This window comes from Phasianus colchicus, chromosome 4, assembly GCF_987193195.1.
Source record: "Phasianus colchicus chromosome 4, bPhaCol1.hap1.1, whole genome shotgun sequence".
Lineage (NCBI taxonomy): Eukaryota > Metazoa > Chordata > Aves > Galliformes > Phasianidae > Phasianus > Phasianus colchicus.
The window spans coordinates 57932253-57947656 of record NC_143439.1 but is presented as its reverse complement, the minus strand read 5'-3'; the positions used below and the strand labels follow the sequence as shown (position 1 = coordinate 57947656).

Genomic DNA, 15404 nt, shown 5'->3' with positions numbered 1-15404 from the left:
AATGGCTTGCATTTTGTAAATAATTTACACTTTGGACACGTACAACATAATTTGTCTTCTTTCTACAGTAATGCTAATGGTTTTGAAAACATTTTTCTATTAAAACAGTCAAATATTTTTCTTCCTCCTCAAATCTGAAGGCAAACTATCTGAAGCTATCAGGAAAAGCAAACATTTGTGTGTCCCTCTGTGGACTCAGTTCATAATGCCATCTTTGTTCTTTGGGCTGCCAGCATTTTTATGCCTTTTCAGAGTTATGCTCACAGGCTAGAAAGGTCAATTTCAAGCTAACAAAACAGTACTTTGTGAGATTTGAGCATGATCATTTTTCTCTTCAGTCTCCTAAATGGAAGGGGTGGGAGGACATGGGACAGGGGGAGACACTTTATACAGCTGATGTATCCGGAACAACTGCAGCTACATTCTGAATGCAACTAAACAAATACACAGCACGAGAGAGGAAAGAAAAATCTATTTATTATATAACTGAACCTTGAGTCAACATTCAGTAAGCAGCTACAAGGAGAAAAGCATAAAGGAGGAAGAAAAAGGATGTCTGACAACTGTTTAAACAAGCTCCTCAGGAGTCGGATCCTCTATGCTCAGTTCCTAGTCAGGTGTCATCAAGATACAGAAGTCACTACTCCAGTTACAGGGGGGTCCTAAGCCTTTTCTTCAGCTGTGCTTGTTAAAAAAATTCAACTCACAGAATAGAAACAGAACTGATTTACATTTTTTACTAAAAATAAATTAAAATGTCCCAACTTTGTATGGCAATATCAATACAGGAAAATGAAAAACCATGAGGTACTTCGGACTCGCTCTACCAGGAGAAGTATTTCAAACACAAAATGCATCTTCTAGGGAATGTAAGGCCTATATACTTTAAAATAAACAACTGAGTACATAAACACAACTCCTACTTGCTTCCTTACACTTCTTCTTGAGGAAACCCCACTGTAACAAGCATACTCTGCCTTCAGAGAGCACATCTCTGTAGAACAGCTTTTTGTTTGCTTTATTTAGACGAGAAAAATAATGTAATCTTTTTCCTTTCTTTACACAACTTCTCAGTAAACTTAAACCCTCATCCTGATATCCAGAGCACCATCAGTGGAAAGGTAAGATAAAATCTGCTAGTTGATATCTCCTAAAATCTGAACTGACAGCATACACAGGCTGGTGTGAATATGCACACTGACACATAGAAAAGCCATCCAGATGTTACCAGAGTTTCCAGGAGTTGTTGTCTATGTACTACTTATTGCAAGCTCTGTGCTCAACATCTTTTCCCTGCTAATACTCTTCCATCATGCATTTGAGCTTCCTCTCCTAGCCAAGAAAAGACAGTTTGGATCTGTCTGGATGTCACCCAGTAGCAGCAGGGTCTGCTCTTTTGGCTGTGTCTGCAATTAGCCAGAAGCATTTTACTTGCTCAGGATGCAACTCTTTCCTGTTACTGACACGGCTAATGTACAAAGCTGTGGTCCAATCTGTGAGAAGTGTGGATTTGGGAAAACCAACTACAGGTAAATCTTCCAACTGAGCTGAAACTACAAGGTAAATGGGGAGAAGAGTAGAAATGCACCCACAAAGAGACTTAAGCTGAGAACAGTATGTGAGGTGGAGAATCAGGTACATCTCAGGTTCTCTTTTTTATGTGAGGTGGGTGGGGAGGAGAGATGGCTACCAGCATAACTCTCCTTTGTATTTCAGCACAGTAATAAGCAAGCTGCCATGGATTTAAATAGATCCAGGCATAGCACCCTGTCTTCCCTTTTTAAAGAAGATCTGGGAAGGGCAGCAGGCTCCTGCTTTGTTAGCCATATACTGGAAATTTGAGAGCCAGACCTGCCTCATCCAGGCTGAGATCAGCAACACAAGCCGTACAAAGCCCCTCTTTGCCTTGTGCAGCACTTACAGCATTACAGACTTAGCTGCAAGTCCTATGGGATCATCTCTGCCCATGGCAGCCTGTGGAGAAAGCTCAGGCCAAGCTTTCCCTTGGGGTATGCACCTGACATTCCCGATGCCTGATAGAAAAGATGAGTTAAAGAGGCAGTCTCCCCTGCCCTGGAAAAGTGTATTAGTATGGCTCACTGATCTCCCATTCACAACCAGGGGTTTGCTTAAAACCACAGCAACAGCTGGCAGCAAACACACCAGTCAAAGACTGACAGGGGAAGGATCCCTTAATGCACTCTCTGCTGACAGGCAACATCCCCTCAGGCACTACAACTCGAACACAGTGTCCTGAGACATGATGTAAAGGTGCTGGCAAGCTTTGTCAGCTCCCTGAAGCTCCAGCATGCTGAAGGGTAACTTCATAATATATTTTCTTTGAGCACTGCTGCACTAAGAAGAACTTTTGTCCTGTAACTGTGGCAGGGATGTATCACCTGCTGTACTTCCTGGCTTTCTGGAATTCAGGTTACTTAAGTGTCATGTCTGTCAGTGACATCTGGCAGAAGAGAGCGTGATCTAATACAGGGTATCCCCAAGTGCTACAGTTAAGCATAAGGAATGCCTTAATTCAACATGACAGACAGCAGTAAAAGGAAAAAGAAATCAAGGTTACAGTGAAGTGACAAGGTAAGTCCCACCGGATTGAACACTCACATAGTACAGATGAAAAGATGTGAGGGATTTTTTGGAATAGAAGAAAATAAGAAAAACAGGCATGTGAAAAAATGAAGAAGTTGAAGGAAAACTAACAAAAAGATAATAATTTAAAAAAAAAAAAAAACACAAAAAACCCCTGAAAGTAAACAATATATTTTGAAAGCATCTGCAGGGAAAATAAAAGCCTGGGCTGCAATCCCTCATCACTCACTACATGCCCAGCACAGAGCAAGAGGATGCTAATACTCCCCATGCCAACAGCATCAAAATGTAACTAAACTCAAGCATATACAGTGAGTACATGCACGGCTTAAACAATTCAATCAGTGCCCAGAAAAAAACCCATTAATTTGAACTTATTTGAACTTATTAGACAAATACCATAGGAGGTAACACAATGACTTTTCTCACCACTTTCAAGAACAAAACAGTACGTTGTACCTCAGGTTCTCTATAGGATGGACTGAACATAGGACAGTATCATTCAAGAGTTTAACATAACATTCTGCAATTGCCACTTTGAGACTGGCAGAAACCTCATTTGTCACATTCAGGCTTAATTTCTGTGTTCCGTATCTGCATTCCTCCCAAGTGAACACATAGTGACCTGGGGATAACAAAGGCAGCAGCACTTTTATAATGCAGTCGCATTTTCTTTAGTAAGTACTAATATTATTTAGCATAATAAAATCATTTCTGCACCCGTAGGCTAATACAGTAACATCATCTGTCACATGGCACTGCAAAATTAGTGCTATACCAAGCTTTGTGTTGTTCTATTACACTTGCCTTATTATTAAAGAAGCAACAAAAAGAAATGTTGCAAAACAGCTCCTCTGACAGTCAGCATTTTTCTTCTGTCTTTGATGCATTTCCCCACCACAGTTGTCACAGCAACGACACATACAGAAGCAAAGTCCCACAAGAGGCAGTAACAAAATAAATAGCAATCCCAAGGCTGCGGAGACTATAAAACCGATCTCATAGTAGATGGCCTGCAATTCAGACAAAAATAGTGGTAATAGCAGGTATCACACAGTCACTGCAATCATACAGAGCAAATTAATAACAATTAAACTAAAGACTAAACCATCTACTACGTCTCTGAGGTTATGGGCCCGGTGTTTTTGTCAATAATCAACAACTTTTGCAACAAAAATATATCTAACATTGCAGACACCAACAGCTAACAGTTATTTAATGAGAGCACTAGGAAGTAAGCTACAGGAATGCATTCTAGGCGAGAAATATGTGCATGTGAAATGAATGCAAAGTGATGCAAATGAAGTAGATTAAAAATGAACAAGTTAAAATTCTTGGACCACAAATCTAATGTTGTCCACATCTGTTTCCAAAAGGCCTCCATAAATGTCAGCAAGGCTGCCTGGATCAATGCTGGCTGCACTGGGGTGGGAGGGTATGTTGTTCTCTTTGTTAATCAGGTAAGGAAAGATTCATGGGACCAGCCAGTGATGTCCTTCCGGGATGATGGATTGCAATAGCAAAGTTTTCTGCAAACTCCAGATGAAAAAACTGCTTAGGGACTGAAAAATGTAATGGCGTGGATTTTCAGCTCCCTCCGGTAAAGACAGTTATTGTGGTGCCAAACAGCAAAACATCAGCAGCTAACAGCAGGCTTTCCAAACCTGGAAGGAAGGAAGGAAGGAAGGAAGGAAAGCCTGCAATGCAATGCCCTACTGGCTTGGGGCACAGTGCCTGTGAGGCACTGCAAGCCTCCCAGGGACAGCTGCTGCAAACATAGGGCAGCACGGCCCAAACCAGGCCAGCCATGTGTCTGACAGCTGGGCAGCATGGGGTGGCACGTCCCAGCTGTCCCTCCTGCCTAATAAATCTCTCTTCCCAGATTCTCTACAATTTTGGGAGAAATAATTATCTCGCTTGTACTTTGAATCCTCCTCTGTTTTACAGATCTGCCAGCACAAGGTCAGCTTGGCAGTCCCAGATGAAACTGGGGCTGCGTATTGTCCTGCAAAATAAGTTACAATTTCACACAAGCTATCTATCATGCTCCAGTTCCAGCTTCACTGATGCCCTTCCTCGCAATCCCTAATTACCAACTGATCCAAATACAGCAACCACCACCATTAGCAGAGTTGCAAATTTCTGACCTAATTACCAATTCTAGGATGAAATCTAGTTTTTGTGTTGTTTTTTTTTCCTTTAATTGTCATTACTATTAACTGCTGGTTTACACCTGCTCTCCCTTCTGAAGAACACAATCTAGATACTAGGAAGAGGAATATGGGTATTTTTCTGAAAGAATTACGCAGGAACCCACAAAAATATTCCTGCTTTCTTTTTTAGTTAGCTGAACACTTCAGAAATTATTCTACAATGTACATTTTAAAATAGGTTAGATGGAAAAAAGCTAATTAAAAATAAAACGTAAGAAATAGTTATGGATGTTTTAATAGGAGTAGTGCATATCGACACGGTTAGTTTTTTGTCAAAGCCGTACATCTACCAGATAAGACATTACCTGGAGTGTCAGGACAACATTTTCAGGCTGTGGAAGTCAAAACAAATGGAGAGTGTGTGTAACAGGCAGCATGCACAAAAACAAATCGAGTAATGAATAATTAACCACAATCAAAACAATTAACAACACAGAAACAATAACAAAAAGCCACTGAAGTAAAATAATGCATAGAAGCACAACTATGTAATGACAGAGAATTACATACAATAAAATACACAGCAGGTAATGTCTGGTTCCCTTTGTAAGTAAATGGAATCTAAGATCTGTCCAACAAACACTTCCATCTTAGAGCAGTGCAAATCAGTGTAGCAAACATCTGTTTCTTTTAATTCCCAGCAATCTCAAGGCCAGAGATTGCATTTCTTTGTGGTTTAGTGACTCTTTCAAAAATTCCACCAGTTGTAACTGACCTGTGATATTCCTGACTAACATTTTCTTTTCAATGCTAATTTTATTTTGGCATAAGTGCAGCATTTTCAGTAGCAGTTTTGGGAATGTGACAGATTACACAGAAAATTCACTTTCAAGTAATTATGGAGAGATTATAAATTATGCAAAAGTAAAAAAGAAGGCATTCAGGAAGGAATGGGGAAGTGTATTTAACAGGTTCTTAATCCATTTTTCATCTGTATTTCAAGAAAACACTGAAAGTGAAATACACAGTGACAGGAATTTCTGAAGAACTTAATTTTCCCCTTGTTTTCACAGTGAAAACAGACTTACTGTATTATCCTATTAATCTCCAAATGACAAATTCACACCTGATAATGCTTTTCCTTTTCTTGACAGCAGAAGAGAAAAGCTACATAGGTAAAACAGCAGACCCTCAACCTGAAGTCTGCTGTGTGTGAATCAGGAATGTTTCCAAGTTGTAGTCAAATTTCTTCTTCAGCATTACACACACCTTTGTGGAACTTCTACTGTACGATATGCTTTGAAGAGTCGCAATCATATTTGGTACCATTAAACTCTCTTAAAAATATGGACCATGTATGATTTTGAATGGTTTTAGCAAGCCTTCTCCCAGCAGAACTAAGGCTGTTGCAGCAGCAGTAGTGATGAGCTGAGTCCCTGTGAGCACACAGCAACTGTGCTCAGCTGTCAGGTTATCCTGGCAGCTTGGGGTCCCTGTCAGGGGATGATGAGGCATCTATGCAAGAGTCCAGCTGGGATCACAGGGACACACAGTGCAGAACTGGGGAGGGCCTCTTGAGTCACTAACACATTCTACAAATAGCTTTAAAAAAAAAGGAGAGAGAGATGAAGGAATGGCAGCAGAAATTTAACAAGATAAATGTCAGAAGCAGTTAGATTTCCTACTTCTTTCAATTCCCTGGTGAACTAGCGAGCCTTCCTTTAATGTGGGTTCACACATGGCCCACTTCTTCCCCTCCTTCTGTGATAACATCACCATATTCCGAAATAGGAGCCTTTTCTTCCTGGTGTTTCTTCTCCAAATATATGTATTTATCAGGAGTAATCACACCCCTTGTCAATTCTTTTCCTAAGCTAAACAAAGACTTCCACTGTCCTCTGGAGACCAATGCGTTTCGCAGATCATCCTAACACTCCCTGAGCCCATCATATTCAAGTTCATTCCTTCTGGCTGAGCAACCAAATCCAAGGCAACGTTTCCAGTCTCCTACTCGCACCTTTCAGGGACATTCCCATTTCCCTGCCTCTGCTGGGAGCTCCTCCAGAGGCACATTCACAGCCACACTTACCTCTTCATGGCTACATCTCTCTGATACTTCTGGCTTCTGCAAGTCTCTCCACTTGCCCTGATTTATTCTCAAAATTGTTTCAAGGTTTGGATTATATTCTGGTCAGAATTAGGTCCTATAGATGGCCTATATCTTCTTAAGCACACCTGATATTGTATCTGCCATCCTATAATCACACAGTATTTTACCAAAGGCTTTAACTACAGATAACAGCTATTAGTCTCAAGTTTCTCTTGACTTACATAGTGGTAATCACTACACTGAAGCTCATGTCTACCATCTATGTTCTAACACTTTATCCAAGGGCCCAGCCAACAAAGCCCACTTCACGCTGCTCTCTAGGAGTGCCCACACCACAGACAGGTGTTGCACTGCTAAGGCAAAGAACATTAGACGAGCCCATAGGATTGGCAAGTGCTGCTTGATGCAGCTGGAGGACAATATCCAAGCATTCGAGTGTAATGCAGAGTGTATCAAACCCCTGGAGTGATAAGCTCGCCGTCAGAAAGGCATAGAAACACAAGGTCTTCCCACTGCAAATCCCAAGGTCATTCAGCTCATCCTCAATCGAGACAATAGATTAATGCCTGTACGCCAAGCTCCATGCTCATCTACCTGTCAGAACACCATACTAAGCTCACATGGAACACTTGCTCATTGCGTGGACCTGGTTATGACTCCTACAGCACAAGGAAGAAGGCCCAAGCAGTGACACTGCTTCAAAGATGGGGCACTGTCCTCAAGAACAGCCTGAAATCAGACCCAAGCTCTGTTCTACTTCCTCTTGCTAACAGACATCTTAAGAATTTCAACTGTCACAGATAAATAAAGAGAGAACGGAGAGTATACTTAATGTGATCAGCATACTCTAAAATTCTTTATCAGTAGACTATGGAAACTTAGTTTGACCAAGTCACCAGAAGCAGTATATAAACTGAACTTTATGAGGAAAACAGCTGAAACTAACATGAGAACTGAGCAGTAATGGCTCTCGCTATAAAGCATTTTTAAATAAAAGCAGTACTTTTCAATACAAAGGGGCTTCAACTTCTGCATAATAAGGACTGCAGTCACATTACAATTGGAATTTATAATGGAGCCTTAACTGTGCGTTTTTTACACTGGCATATGAAATTCCTTTGTGACATTTTTGACACATTTCAGTCTCAATTTTTATAAGAAACCATCAGTCTTGTTGCCCTCAAATTTCATTCCCATATCTTTTTGTTATAACTTTAAAATACTACTCACTGTTTTAGAAATAAAACTGAATTTCAAAGTCACTGTTTTCATTACATTATGCAGATACACACAGACAATTTACCTTTTGATAATCGCCCTGTGTATTTCCAAACTTCTGCTGTGCTAGTTTTCTGATGAGATCTGAAAATAAGCAAGAACATTCCAGAGTTTTAAACAAAATACATTACAAAAATGGAGGAAAGAGGATGGTATGAATTCTACTCTTAAGCAGGCAAGATGTAATTAAGAATAGACATCTACAGGATCAGCAAGCACTTACGTCTTTCCATAAACTTGTCTAGTACCAACATTTTTAATTGACTGTGTATTTTATGAGATCACCAGGGTATACATCAATTAAACCCCACTGAAATGCAATGAAAGTTTTTCTGAGGTCACCTTTCTGTAGCTTAGCAACATTATTAAAAAATTTAAGTACAAACTTATCAATTACTTGGACAATGTTCTGGGTGCCAGCTTTGCTTCATTTCTAAGACAAGCACGTACATAGATACATATAAATACATACACAAAATTACATAGATAATGTGCAAAACAAGCATGTTAATGACTTCTTGATTGAAGAGTAGAAGGAAGAAGACCCTTATCTCACCCACTTCATTCTAGTTTCTATTCTTTCTTGGTTTTGGGACCAACAGACCTTACACAAGGGTATGCAACACAGCCAGAACAAATCTACATGGTACTGCAAGTGCAACTCCATTTCACTCACTTCCACAAGATACCATCCAAAAAAGGAAGTAGGAGTTCAACATCAGTGCCACTTCACATCAGAAATACAACTCTGCCACACTTATTAGCTGCAGTAAACCCCAGCAGCTGAAGGAATGGATCTCCTTTTGCAGACATCAGCAGCCTGCTCTCACAGAAGTGATACTATCCCTGTGGGAACTACGCTGGGACCTAAGGCTGCTGGCCACTAGTGTGATGCCCTGCACCTGCAAGCACTGGGAGCTCTAGCTCTGCTCCCTGCCAGGCTGCACACAAGAAGCCCTGCTCAGATGTCCAGGAAAAATGATGGACTGAGCTTCTGGTCTCTGAGGAAAAGGAAATACATTAGGAAGGAACAGTCTGACCCCGTGCTCATACAGGACTAGGCTCAGTGTGTTCAAGGGCGCTGTGATCTCACTCTTCTCCAATTCTGCACAAGCCTTATAAAAACAAATCCCCAAGCAGGCAGCTCCCCCTGTCCTCATCACCAGCACCCAACTGATCTGCAAGTTCAGGAGATTTTGAAAAGTTCCTTGCAGAAAATCAAACACAACCGCAGAGCAACAACTGCTGTTTTCAGTGCGACAAGGAAGGCTTTCCCTGCAAGGAAACTGCAGCCACCAAGACTGCAAATTAAAAAATTAAAGGAAAAATCTGTTAATGTTAACATACACAGGAGTGTCAAGCAGCAAATCATTCACAGACGGGAAGTGTATTTTAAAATGCAGGAAGCGTGCTAGCAGTTGATGATAAAGGATTTCATACAACCCCCTTTTTGAAAGACTATACAGAAGCTAGAAGACAAGGCTGAATCCCACAGTAACAGAGGTAGAACAAAAACATCAGTAAAATAATACCTAGGTAAAAGAAAGGAGCTCCAATCCTAATAAACTTGTTCAAGCATTGCTTGGCAGGGATCAACCAACCTCTGCCAAGATGCTCACAGCATCCCCAACGACCCCTGGAGCATTCCTCAGGGAGTTTCAGTAGCAAGGAGGTGCACAGCCAAGTGGGGCAGCACTGCACAAAGCCCAAAACGTAATGCACAAAATGTCTGCTGTCTCAGACAGTATTTTCTTCAGCAGCAAATGCAGAACATCTTTCCTCTAATTTAAATCTCTATCCCTCCCAAAGAGGTAATTTTAAGTAAGATTTGGTGCATGAATCATCCAAAGCAATGAATTTTCTCTTGATCTTACAAGCAGAAGAGCTAAAATAACCCTTTCATTTATGTATTTATTTACCCATTTAGCATTGTGTAACAATACACTGCAGTACAGCCACTGAAGATGGGTTTTAAGGTCCCTTTCAGCCTAAGCCATTCTATGATTCTATAACCCCTGGAGATCTTCCACTCAAACCCCTGGCTCAGAGCATGGGTAGCTACATCATGTTTCTCAGGGCTCACTCCTGAACTTGATCATCTCCAAGCAAAATATCTAATATTTAAAAAAAAGATTAAAAAATCTCAAACTCTTCTGACTACGTGTGATACACCTAAATTGCTCAGAATGTTTCTGATTCACAGTTGTTATTTATACCCTTTCCATAATTTATATCTTGCAGGTCAAAAACAGTACCTGAATACACTATGACAAACTGATACAAAAAACAAGATTTTTGATGTGTTTTCAGAATTTAGAGGCTCTAAAGCCTTTTCATCAGAAACTAAAGCCCCGTTAGGTTTATAGTAAACAAGAAACACCTGAAAATAGGTACAAAAAATTTCCCATATGGATTGCATAAATTAGATACTAAATAGTAAGAGAAAATATGGGTATTATGCCATACACAGCACAATGACTGCTATTACACAGCCTGTTTTTTTCCTTAATTTTCAGAATGGGAGTTATCCCTGCTGAATAAGGATTTACTACTTATATTACTTGGTAAAGATTTTTTTTTAGAAACTTCAGCATGTTCTTCTCAACAGGCAACGCATAGTGATTGATCATTCTTTGCAATGAATTTACTATTTCAATAACTTTCAGTATCAACTGTTAGATATTTTACAAGTTAATTCATTTGGAGGAATCTCAGGGGAGAACTTATTGCCCTCAACAATGACCTGGAAGGAGGTTGTGGTGAGGTGGGAGTCAGCCTCTTCTCCCGGGTAACAACAATAGGATGAGAGGTAATAGCCTTAAACTGCACCAGGGGAGGTTCTGGTTAGGTATTGGGAAAAAACTCTTCACAGAAAGAGTGATGAGGCATTGGCACAGGCTGCCCAGGGAGGTGGTGGAGTCACTGTCTCTAGAGGTGTTCAAGAAAAGCATAGGTGTGGCAGTGAGGGACACTGGGGTTGTGGTTGGACTAGGTGATCTTAGTGGTCTTTTCCAGCCTTAATGACTTTATGCTTTCACATGACACATGGAAGCTATTCCCATAAAAATTAATACTGGCTGAATCCAAATGTAAAATTACCTTCAGTTACTCACCCACACACCTGTAGGCACAAACATGCCTCAGTGGTTTTGCAGGAACTCAAGTTTTATGCACATCACTAGTAATCATGTTTAATACAACAGCACTCAGAGGTTAAATGGTAGAGCATCCTGTGCTCCCTTGTATACTGTGTTTTCACATACACTGCTCATTACTGCACAGTGAAGAAACACCTCAGTCTGCATTTAATTCCTAACCCCTGTGATTTAGATTTGATTTAGATTTAGATTAGATTTAGATCTTTCTATGAAGAGCCATTCTTTCCCAGCAAGAACATCTCAAATCTAGCACTGAAATGCATTTTTATTTTAAACTGAACTAAGACAACTCCACCTGATACTATTCTGCATGATGCGTAGAGTACCTCAGAGCCAATCCAACATTCTTGAGTCTGGTTCCCAGTTCGAACACAAAAGTGCTAGGCAGGTGTGGAAAGGAGTGGTGCCCTCTATTTTCAAATTAAGTAGATTACTTCTGAAATCTTGGCTTGACCAGCTGCACACATTGTTTCACAGGAACAGTAATCCAAGGCTTTAGCACAGAACACATTTCCTCACTGGGGTTAAAGGGATTTACCTTGTGAGGCTCATTTACACAGCTAATTACATTATTGCTCTGCACTGTCCCCTTCCTGCTCTCATCACACATGCAACATGCCATCTGCCCTGGCAAATCTAACTAGCCAGATGAACTGTTCATTTACCAATGCAATTTGTGATGAAATATTAAGCACCTCTGAGAAGCTCCTGTCAATGAAACAATCACTATCTTCTGCATAATTTGAGTGTCATGCACATCCAGCCAATAACACCATACTGTTCAGACAAGAAAATAAGGTTATAACTAGGCTTTCTTCTTGGAACTACTCTACAGAAAGGGAGAGCAAAAATCATGCAGATTTAAAAATAAACAGTCTGGCTTTTAGTCCCAACATAAATTAGTTATAAATGCTTCTTCCACGAAAGCTTTTCAAATCTAGGTGACAGGAAAACAGTTGGAATAAAACCTTTGGGAACGCTATGCTTAACGGCTCAAACAATTCCATTGAGCCAGTTCAGTTATAGTGCAATTCCAGCATTAATCAAATTATGCCAGAAATTCATTTATCCTTTTATGCATAATGTAACATACTAAGTTTCTATTCTGAAAAAAACTTCAAGCTAGCCAGTAAGTACCGTGACTGAAGCATTCAACTCGCACTGAATGGAGTTCTTCAGAACAACAGGAGAGAATTATATTGATAATATACATGATAATAACTGCTTTCACACCATCTCTTATCACAGAACTTCCCCCCATTCCCCTTCATCTATAACAGACAGTGTCAATGGATTATGTATACACTGCTCAGTTCAGTGTTTTTCTGAATATGGATCAGTTTGACCCCATTCAGTGTTGTGAATAAACAGCAACAATTAGTGTGAAATTAATTAATTAAAATAGCTTCAAGACTGTTTTTTTCCTCTCTAATTATGACTCAGACTATAAACTACCTCTTGCAAGTCCAAGAAAACCATAAAACATTTCAGATTTATTAGCAGAGAAAAAAAAATCTTTTGGGTTTTCTATAGCAAATTCAGTTTATTGACATTTTAGAAAACTTGCTTTGACCTGAGTGGAATTTTCATTGCTTCCTCAAAGTTAGAAGGCCTTAATTATAGTCAGATTCAGTTTCCTTTGAAGAAATCTCCTCCAGTAGATAAGCTAGGGTGTTTTCCTTTACTGCTGCTTAACTACTTCATGGATCCACACGCTTGCTCTGTCCCTAGTCCCAGGTCGACTCTGCACTGCTGGGGCCTCAACTCAAGCACTAAGTGCAGTTTTAGGTACTACAAGAAGGGAAAACCTACAGAGTGCTCAAAGTAGGGCTACTAAAATGAGGAAGGGTCTAGAGAGCAGGATGCATGAGGAGCATGTGAAGTCCCTTGATCTGTTCAGCCCAGAGCAGAGGAGGCTGAGGGGAGCAACACTGACATTCCCTCAGTTCTAAAACCCTCATACAAGAACCTGCTTACCCTAGAGATAGCAAAAGGAAATTCCCTGCCCAATCATGTTGCACATTAAAGAAATAAAGTGCAAAACACCATAATCATAGAAAAAAAAAAAAAAAAAGGAACCTTGTCATTGCACTTGCTTTCTGACATGTAAAATGATGCCCTATGACCTGATATTCTATGGTAGGTGGTTGAATGGAGGTTAAAACCAGCAACTACAAACTAAATTGCCTAATTACTTTAACCTCCCATCACATCTGCAATGTCAGTCTGCCTTGTTACCTTCTCCTCTCAGTATGGTGCTTCCTCTAACCAATATGATCATCTCCCATTCACATTCTCTGGCTGCATTCTTCAATTACATGGTCAAAAGCAAGATATATATGCTACATTCCCAGCTTATCCAAGAGTACTCTGTTTCTGTCTCTAGCTGAGACAAAAAGCAAATACACAGTGAATGCATTTTACATCTTGTTAGACTTGGAAAGCACACACTGTTTTATTTGTAGGTGAAAAGACAAGTTACTAGACCACCTAAAAAAGAGCCTTAACTTATAGTGGATGAGGTGAAGGGTGATGTGAGAGGGTAAAGGCAGCAGGATCCTACAGGCAAAGAGATGCATGAGTAGCCATGAACAGGAGTAGACAACACTGAGTGAGTTTTAATCAGCACAGGTAGGAGCAGGTACACTGTAATTGCTGAAAATGCAGAACTGTAGTGCAGCAAGAGTTGCATGCTGCAATAACCAGGATCTGAAATATCAGATTCCCTTTACACCCTTAACAGAAAATAAGACAGATTTACAGAAGAAACTATAGAGCAGTGGATTAGATTAGCAACATCTATGAATGCCATTCACGCACAGAAAAAAGTTCCCTAACTTCCCCAAAGCACTGATGAAACTACAGAAGTTTTATTAGTCAGTTGTTATTAGTCAGGAAGACCAAACAAATAATTGCAGTGTTCCACAAACTATCCTCACACCTTACAGCTGCCCCAGACCAAGTATATTCCTTTAGTAGAGTTACACACTTTCATTTTTGGGCACATTCTGCTTTTACTCAACGCACAAAGACAACATTAAAGAGCCATACCAGGAAAAGGTTTAGAGACAAAAAATAGCCTATATGCTATGTACTATAGCTACTATACTGTCTGTTATAGTGCAGCCAGAATGAAAGATTTCTCCTTTGAAAATAATCTTTGCAGAGACTTTCTAGCTGTTCTTTGCTACAAAGAAAGTTCTGTTCTTGTTGAAAATTTGGAGAAAGAAGAGAGAAGTCTTCAGAAAAATCTCTGGAGTTCACAATATATTTGCATATATCATGAAGAAGACACCAAGACAAGTAAAAAGCTCTGAAGAAGTATCCACACAGAAACTGCATCATCTCATATTCTGAAGACAATGAAACTTCTGCAATGCATTGCTTGTGCCACAGCAGCTACTTTTTGGGCATTTATTTTGTTTGCAGTAGCTACCTAAAGTTCTCTCCAGGCCGCCATCTGGTAAGGATTTACAGCAGATTACAAGCAAAGATTTAACTTGGTACGCTGTGCACGCTTGTCTGTTTGAGCACACTGCAGGGAATTAATCGTTCACAGGTTGTGTAACATACTGGACTTCACTAGAATTGTACATATTTCCATTGTATGAACAATACCATTTTTCCTGCTCTTCACTTCTGTCCTCAGAAGCTCCAAAACTGAGAAAAGCAAGAAAATCCTCTCTCTATATTGCTACAGTGAATCGCTGAAAATACGAATGCACGTGATTGGTAGTGATGCACGGGAGCCCTGCTGGTACCACATTTTAATTACTTCAAGAAGTGGCTTTCTGGCAGCTTTACTGTGGTTTCTCAGAATTCCGTCGCTATGTTCTTTCATTTTTGCAAAGGTCAAAATCTTCCACATTTGCTTACTGTGGCACACACGTTGGATCCAAATCCTATACAGATCACTCCTTCACTCAAAACTCAAAGACAAAGGAAAGGTGCCACACTGAAGAAAGGCCTCACCTTTCTATTTGTTCTATATGGCAGCTTTCAGCTGAGCTACACATCCAAACCAGTAAAAATATTCACCACCTTAACAGTTGCTTACTGTTCACAAAAACAAAATAATCGGTGCATTTTCAGAGAACATAA

The 15404-nt window shown here is 40.1% G+C and overlaps 1 protein-coding gene across 8 annotated transcripts in view; it reads right to left on the bottom strand.

Annotated features, from left to right (window-relative positions):
* Positions 1-15404, bottom strand: part of PROM1 (prominin 1) — a 58138-nt gene that overhangs the window by 29550 nt on the left and 13184 nt on the right. For 4 of the 8 annotated variants that reach the window (XM_090139644.1, XM_090139643.1, XM_090139645.1 and 1 more), the window contains exons 3-5: positions 8171-8229; positions 5123-5149; positions 3412-3617 (exon numbers count right to left, since the gene is read on the bottom strand). In XM_090139644.1, coding sequence (XP_089995770.1) covers positions 3412-3617; positions 5123-5149; positions 8171-8229 — 292 coding nt within the window. The remainder of the gene's footprint in view (positions 1-3411; positions 3618-5122; positions 5150-8170; positions 8230-15404) is intronic. The other 4 variants (XM_090139646.1, XM_090139647.1, XM_090139650.1 and 1 more) reach the window with 2 other exon arrangements.